The following is an 8312-nucleotide window of genomic DNA, read 5'->3' as shown; positions in this document are numbered from 1 at the left end:
GTTCCTTCAGATTAAAGGCAAAGGTGCCTGTAATTGGTCCCTTTTTATGGAAGGTGGCAGCTGCTTTCGTTCTTGGGCACTGGAAAAACTGCTAGCAAGTCTCTGATGCTGGGCACAGCAGAGCTGCCCTGTGTCAGAGTATGCAGAACATAAGGTGCTGAAGTCTTCTGCACAGGGAAGGGACAGATGCTGTGTAAAAGCCAAATCTGCGTATGATGAAACGCATAGACAGGACAGCCTTGAAGTGGGTTCAGTAAGGGATACAGCTGACAAAGAGGCCATGCAAAATGAGTCGAGGTAGTATCAGGACACTCATCAAAATCAACAGCAGGGGTCTGGTCCAGAAAATGCCATGAAGCCCCTCTGATGTCACCACAACCTCAATATGTAGACAGCGCCTGCCTCTTCTCAGTTACCTTCTCTTGCATAGAAATCTCAGCTCATGAGAGCAGCCGGAAGCCTGGTTGGTTCTGATCATTTATAAACACAGCTGGCGTATGGACAACACTTTACTGACAAACACAAAAGCACAGTGTGTGCCAGAGAGCTTTGGATTTGAGCAAGCTGACAAATCCATGTACAACAAAAGAGCCTGGCAGGGAGAAACACAAGAGTGATCAGTGGAAACAGAGCTCCCTGCTGCTTTTTGGCTTCTTATCCAGTACCTAGCTTGAAAGTGCTTCATCATCACTGACTCCGTTAGTGTGGGCACACATTGGAGCAGGAAATGGAGCAGGCACAGGCTGGGGCTGGAGGGGTGGGGATGAGAGCAGGAACAAGAATGAGCTGAACATATACAGGACCAAGCAATACAATACAGATGTCATGGGAACAAGGCTGGGTTTTATATAAACCTAGTACGTGCAGCTGTGTGTGTCTGAGGGGTAGAGGGTGGGGACACAAGGCAGGGATTTTCCAGTTATGATCAAGGCTGATAGTCTGTCCTGGCACAGAAGGCAGCAGTCATAGCTGTATAGACCCAAGGCAAACGTCTGGGGGAGAAACATGCTGTTTGTTGTCCAATAAAAAGTTGAAATCCATTTACAGGCAATTAATGAATAATTCTAGTCCTCTCCAAGGCTCCACTTGCTGTCTGCAGCACCAGCTGAGTATAGCCCGAGCCTTGTGAGTAGTCCAGGCATCTTACACGGGACTAGGTTGGGGGTTGTAAAGACTAGAACTGAAGTGACCTGAAAAGCCAGAAACAGACTCTGCAACCTTTTTTCTTCTTCACCTGCACTGGCTTGGACCCTGCAAGTAACTGCTTGTGTGTGGGCATACAGGTGAAGGGGTGGACACACCAGAAAGCCCTGGCACTAAGTAGCACGACATCTCAGGCCCTTTCCAAGCTCACTCCTGTCCCTATGAGAAGACATGCCAAGTCAGTCAGAGCTCTGCACAACCCGGCCCAGCTAGAGAGCTTTTGATTCCTGGCTTGAGTCCAGGCAGGGCAGGCTGGGCAGCTACAGATCAGCCCTTTTGGTACTATGGGATCAGAAGCCCCATCTCACTGTGTCCTGATCAGTACTTTCTTCTACTTGCCCTACAGCATGTAGCCTTCAGCCCTTTAAATAGATGGCTGATTTTTGGGATCATAAGCACCGGGAGCAAGTTCTAGACATAAATGCTGGTGGTCTCAGTAGCTTCCTCAGAAATGGCTCTGTCTTCCCTGGAGCAAGACTACCCCACAGCAATGACTCACAATTAAGGGAGATGTCACAGACTGTTGCTGCCATTGCAGCTTTATGACACTTCCTGACCTGCGACTTGTTTGGCTCAGTCGAAAAAATTGAGCATACCACACCTGAAGGCTTGCTCGTGAGTTTGGAAACCTTATTACCTCTTGAGTGGACACCAGACACAGAGGTTGAGACTTCTCCTGTCAGGTTCTTGGTGCTGAGGTAGACTGTTCGTGCTGCCCACGACTGTGGTTAGCTGCCTTCCCACATGCTCTGGGCTGCTCAGAGGCAATTCTAAGAAGCACAGACTCAGAAGTGTTTGGATGCAAATTGGGGAAAGAGAGATAAAAAGGGGTAGTGACTGATGTCAAACAGTACCCAGAAACCAGCCCCTCCCTCCACACCCACAGCTGCATCACTGCTACCAGGAGCTGTTGGTTTTGGGGTCATTACTGTAGAATGATCTTCTCAAAAAAAGACAATGGGTTTAAGGAGGGGCAGAAGAGGCAGATTGCTTCAGACAGCCTGGGCCTTGGTTTCATGGCAAAGGATCCTCAGGTAGAAAAAGTGAGGGAGGGGGGCAGACCTGGGGGAAGTCTTTCTACAGGACTCCAAGGATTCCACGACCAGCATTTCCTCCTTCCCAAGATGAAGCAGGTTACTGCCAGCCTCACTTGCCTTACACAGAGGTGACAAAAATGGCATACATGCAGCAAGATGGAGCACAGCACATAGATCTGATTTTGCACTCTTATAGTTCATGTTTTATTGCCTTATGTGAAGTCTGGAAGAGATCAGTGACAAGAAGGTGCCTGATATACAATACTATTATTGTGCGTATAGATATTATTCCCTCTCTTCCATGCAGTACTATACTTTTGTAACACTGTCTGCTGGTACCTGTTGAGTTTTCTTCTCTCTGTCTAGATGACAAGGAATAGGGTCCACTCTATTGCTTCTGAATCCCAAGTACTTTTGTAACTTCCTATGCTTTTTCAGGTGGTATATCCCAGACGTGAGAAACAGAAAGCAGAGAACCATCACCAACAACAGGACAACTAGGAAGCTAGTTTTTCTCTGACCAGGACAGAGGTGCCTAGGGTTGCTAGTTATCTTGACAGATAAGGTCCTGTTCTGATCCTGGTAGAAGCACAGTGTTTCATTCAGGTCCAGCATACGCACACTGGTCGCCTGTAAAACATCCAGCCAGTTCAGTGCACAGCAGCTGAATGGATTGCCAGCAACAAACAGATATCTGAGGCTGCTAGACCAGTGCGCAGTGGCAGGTTTCTCTAAGTCCTGAAGGTAGTTACTGCGAATGTCCAGGTGTTCCAGGGGAGAGCATACAAGGCCAGGGGGCAAATGACTTAGCTTATTGTCTGACAAGTCTACAATTTCCAGCCTCTTTAGACAAGGCAACTCTGTCATGTAGTTGTCCATCTGGTTCCCTCTCAGAGACAGCTTCTGCAAAGAAAATTCCAAACTGTCCAGGGATCCTTTTGGCATGGACAAGCCTTCATTCTCAGACAGATCCAAAGAGACCAAAGAGGTTTGGTTAAACATATAGGGATACAGCTTGACAATGTTGTTCCTACGTAAACTTAGATGCTTCAAGTGAGATATGCTGCAGAAAGATGTGCACTTACCTTTGTGAGCTGAGTTATGTTCCATAAGAACTTCTCTTTCATTAGTGTCACAGCTCTGGCAAGGCTGGAGGCTGTTGGAACCAAGGTCAATTGTTTCCAGTTTGGGCATCATATCAAAAAAACAGCGTGGCAAAGAATGAATTGAATTGCTTTGGAGATCCAGTGACCACACAGAGAGGACAGGTCCCTGCATCACCACTGGCTTGTTGCTCTCAATATCACCATGAGAAGACTCCATGGTGATATCCTGGAGACAGTTCATAGCCATATTGAGATTTTGGAGAGAGCTTAGATTGTGAAAGAAAGTAAATGGGAACAAACTCAGCTGGTTATTGCTGAGATCTAAGTCAGTCACTTTTGCCAGGCTAGTAGCTATATTATAAACATCCAAGGACATGTTAGGTCTCACTGTTTTTTCATGCCACAGGGTGAACTCAGCTGTAGTGGTAGAATTTGGTGCCAAGGAGATGATGGCATTGTTGGAGAGGTTTAAGTGTGTGAGGTGGTGCACCTTGGGGAGCTTTGGAAAGTAGATCAGGCTGTTATGACTCAGATCTAGTATCTGAAGCTGGTAGATCTCCTCCCCCTGCTCTGAGGCAAAGAACTCCAGGGCATTGTAGCTAAGGTTTAGCACTTGCAGCTGTGTGAGGCTGAAGCCTGAGATACAGTGAAGGGAATTCATAGCTAAATTTACCACCTTCAAGCCTACCAGAGGCTCAAATGCGCCTTCTTCTATCTCCATGATCAAGTTGTTGTTAAGATTGATCTCTCTCAGCTTCAGCATACCCTGGAAGACATCCCTTGGCAGCCTAGTCATTTCATTCCAAGACAGATCCAGCTTCTTTAAAGAGGTGAGATTACTGAAGTACCAGGCTGCCATATCACTGTCCAAGTTATTTGCTGAAAGGTCCAGGGTCTCCAGACTTCTCAGCCACCTGAAGGCTCTTCCATTGGTGAAATAATTCCGGTCAAGGTTGTTTGCAGCCAGGAGGAGAGTGTGAAGATGAGTGAGATGAGCCAGGGCCATTTCTGACACAGTTTCCAACTGGTTGAAGCGTATATTCAGGTGCTCCAGCTGCCTGAAGTGTGAAATGCAGCTTTCTGTCAGGTTACGGATGAAGTTGTTTGACAGGTCAAGCTGCTTAACCCCAGGTCCAAGCTGCTCTGGGAATGTGCGGAGACCCAAACCTTGACATGACACCTGAGGCATGGTCTGTGGAGAAACAGGGAAAGCCATCAATGACAGAAGGAACAAGCACAGCTCACACCTCATTTCAGCACTGCCTAGCTCTGATGCTCCCCCACAATATCCACTTTCCAGGTGTTTGGGATTTGTCTTGCATACAACCTTCAGGACACAAGTATAGGTCCCATACTCCCAAATCCAGTACTGTGGGGTGAGATCCAGGCATGAGACTCTCACACACTGCTTGTAGCCCAAGAACAAGTGGTCAGTGGATGGAAAACACTTTTGCAGTGGTAGGACTCAAGACTAAACTTTCTCAGGTAAAGTGGGAGCTGCATTGCTGTCTTCGCAGAAGCACTAGAAAGTCCCAGTTTATTGCTTTGTGTTGCTCAGGTCCTCTCTCCTAGGACGGTTGCAGTTCCCATGCCTGCAGTGGGTTGGTAGTTTGTAGTTCCTACACACATCATCCATGCCCCCCTACTACTAAGAAAAGCAAGGCAAAAACGCCAGAGCCATTCATGAAGAGGGCATAGGTATCATCATCATTACAGGCCAATCATCTGCAGTCACCTGGCTGCAAGCTGCTCTCCAGGGCCTTTGCTACATAGGGCTGCATTTCCAGATGACCCCACTCTGCCAGGTGCCACTCCCCAAGCTCAGCCCTTAAAGAGATGTGGAGCAGGCAAGAAGGTCTCTAGCTAAACCTACTTAGGCATTCCTGGTTCCACAATGAGAAACCACAAGCCCTTGGCAGCCGCAGCCAGCCCTCAAATGTCAAGTGATTCAGCTAGTTTTTGGCAGCCGCTGTCTAAGCAGAGTGAGAAGGTGGGTATGAACATCAAATAGGCATCAGAGCCACTGGATGGGAACCACAAGCATTGTTCCTTGTCTGAAACACTCCAAGATTCGCTTGTGTGAATGCCAGGGGACTGTGTCCAGTGTTAGCACCAGATGCATCGTGGCTCTGTGAAGGGAAGGTTAGTATTTAGAGCTCTCCCTGCCCTAGGGGGACCTGGGATGGGCTTTGCACCATGACAGTGTCTCCCAAGGAAGAGGAAAGCCACCATCCTGCACCGAAGATGATCCAAGCAGTCTCCTCAGCCCCTCTGCTCTGACCCCTCTCCCCAGTACCTCTAGCTCTGCTGTTTCACCGTTCCCTCCACAACAAAGTGCCCCAGGGACTGGGTCACAGGAAGGAGGTGAGCAAGGCTGGACGGAGTACAAGGGTAACAAAATGCATCCCGGGAGGTGGTGCCTCCTAGCCTCATGTCCACAGCTTCTGTACTGCACCTCTAATAGACACAGCAGCTAGAGCTGTGCTGAGCTGCTTCCCTGGGACAGTGCCTGACTGCTAGCAGCTGCTGCAAGTGAGGGGCAACAGCAATGTGGAGGATGAAATGAAAGTACCTGGGCACAAAGCTACTGGTCAAGAGAAGGAGGGAGAGGAGGAGAAGCTTACCAGGCAGAGGCTGAAGCTGAGGCTCAAAGACCTGCGAGTCTTTGTAGCAGAGAGCTACAAGAAGGAGCAAAGGGGGAGGTTGCACAGATGGGCCCATGAGTGCCACAAAACTGAGGAGCTCAGTGTCGGAAAGGCGATGGGGGAGATTTTTACCATCTGGCTTTAAACTCTTGCCCTTGAGTGAGGCCCTCAGGGGTGGACACAAGGAGCAAAACCCATCAAGTCCCCAGTGGGGACTTGGCTTGGCCACCAAATCACAAAGGATCCTGGGTGATTAGCCTTACCTGCTGGCAGGGCAGAGGCTGTGGGCTCACTTCCCCACTGAGCTGTGCTTTGAGAACAGACGGGAGCAGCCAGAGCAGTAGGCATCCTCTTTCAGACAGCTGGTGGCCACAGAGAGACATGATGGGCTCCAGGAGCTGGCAGCCCCTGCACTGTCATGTGGGCTAAGTGAGACAAGGGCTTCTATATAAATAGGCTTCAGCATGGGGCTGGGGAAGGAGATAGTGTGTGGGTGTCCCCTGCTACGGAAGTGGGAAAACAGAGATACAAGACCAAGAAGGGGAAAAACGGTCATGAAGCCACAGGGAAGGGAAAGAAAAACTAGTGGATGGGGGTGGAGATAGCACTGCACATGCTTTCAGGTGACCCTCTGAAACTGCAAAGGAAAGAGTCAGAGGAAGGAGAGGCAAACCCAGGGGAAGAGAAGAGGTTTTTTTTTTTTTCTGTGGGGATTCCCATTTGGAAACCACAATGTTCTCCAAAGGGTTTGTCCTGGTCTCTCAGCTCACCTATATGTCATATTTAACCAAGTCACTTCATGCACTACCCTGGGCCAGAGCCCGTAAGATAAGCAAGGTTGGGCTAGGTCTGCACTTGGGTAGGGGACCCCAAAGAAAGAATCAGGTGCTGTAGGGAACATGGTGCCGAGACTGGCACTGGAGACCAGGAGGTGCCACTGGGCTGAGCAGGTCCCTGGGGAGTGGTGGTGAACATCTGAAAGGAAGGAAAGTCACATAGTGGGCAGTTGCGTAGGCCCAGGCCACCTTGCAGCACTGGAGGCTGCAGCAAGTCTGGAAAGCAAATTCCTGTTTGAGCTGCTGCAGCTCTTTGCCAAAAGGAATTTTTTCTCAGTTGGGAACTGACTGCCCCAGGATCTTACCATCCAGGTTTTTTTACTGGCAGTCTGCAAACTTTTTACTGATGTATGATTTCAATATGTGGTCTACATAATATAAATGTAACTCTTCTGCTAGGGGTGGGTTCAAATTTAAGGTTTAACGCCAACCACAGTAATAATATTTGGTTGTTAGGAAAAAGTTTGTAGATTGTGCATACAAAAATTTATTGGGTTGGCAACCCTGCTTGACTGCAGCAATGGTTTTACACCATGTTGCCCCTACCCTGGGGTCCCCTATTCACTCCTACACCTCATATTCTGAAGCCCCAGCTACACTCCACACCATGCTGCCCTCCCTGCCAGCCCCCCAAAGAAGGGGGGGGGGGCGCACTGTGCCTACCTATTGTGCCTACATACAACCCAGCAGTATGACAGGCAGGAGACAGGATACAGCCACACACGGCTGGGGGGTGGGAGCTATGGAGACTTTCATGGACCACAAAACCCTGACAAAAGCTCCCTTCAGGGTTCATAGGCAGACAAGGTTCAGCATTTTCTCTCAGACACCAAGTGATGCTGCTCTGCTCTGTCTGTCCTCCAACACTGCCTCCAGCTTTTTTAGAGGATGGAGCCTTACTCAAACTCCTAGTTGCTTTTTTTTTTAAGGATGGCTCTTTTTCACAGATTTTACAGACAGGCATTTTTAGCCTTGTTTTTTATGGATGGTGTCTGTCTGTAAATTTATGCACAATTGGCAACCCTGAGGCCAGAGTACAATGTGTTTGCACAGCCTTAGGCCAGTGCTCAGCACAGATGTTTCCACATCCAAGACCTCCCCTGTTGCTATTAGCTCTCTGTTGAGCAGCTACAGCAGGTGGGCCAAGGACTGAAGGGGCCACAGACTAACTTCCCAGCTCTCCCCATTACTGGTGACCGTAGGGCTGACTCCAGAACTGCATACGGGTGCCAGGCCGAGGAGGCTTGCACTGCCAGTACCCACTGCACTACCCTTGCAGAATCAAAGACAATGAGGGTTGGAAGGGACCTCAGGAGGTCATCTAGTCTAACCCCTGCTCAAACTGTATCATCCCACTATATCCTGGTGCTTCCTGGGGTCCTAAAAGATGGCTGCCTGTTTTATTTGCTTAGCATTAAGGAAGGGTGAGGCGACAGAGGGATTTTCCAATTACAGGCCAGTCCCTTCCCCTTCAGCAGTACACCC

The 8312-nt window shown here is 49.0% G+C and overlaps 1 protein-coding gene across 1 annotated transcript; it reads right to left on the bottom strand.

The window, feature by feature from the left end:
- Positions 1 to 2420: 2420 nt before the first annotated feature.
- Positions 2421 to 7480, bottom strand: LOC109300471 (leucine-rich repeat-containing protein 32-like). Its single transcript, XM_019521110.1, has 2 exons — positions 6255 to 7480; positions 2421 to 4538 (listed from the first exon to the last, which is right to left on the bottom strand). The coding sequence occupies exons 1-2, from the start codon at positions 6372 to 6374 to the stop codon at positions 2550 to 2552; spliced, it is 2109 nt and encodes a 702-aa protein (XP_019376655.1). The 5' UTR covers positions 6375 to 7480; the 3' UTR covers positions 2421 to 2549.
- Between the last annotated feature and the right edge of the window lie 832 nt (positions 7481 to 8312).

The sequence above is a fragment of the Gavialis gangeticus genome, unplaced genomic scaffold, assembly GCF_001723915.1.
Source record: "Gavialis gangeticus isolate Ggan-Ray unplaced genomic scaffold, GavGan_comp1, whole genome shotgun sequence".
NCBI classification, from domain to species: Eukaryota; Metazoa; Chordata; order Crocodylia; family Gavialidae; genus Gavialis; species Gavialis gangeticus.
Note: the sequence above shows the minus strand (reverse complement) of the source record. Positions and strands in the feature narration are given on the sequence as shown.

Bases quoted from the DNA above. Each gene is read 5' to 3' on its own strand.
- LOC109300471 (XM_019521110.1), bottom strand. From the start codon at position 6,374: ATGTCTCTCTGTGGCCACCAGCTGTCTGAAAGAGGATGCCTACTGCTC. The intron at 4,539-6,254 runs GTAAGGCTAATC...GTTTCTCCACAG, and splicing joins AGCCTCTGCCCTGCCAGCAG to ACCATGCCTCAGGTGTCATG.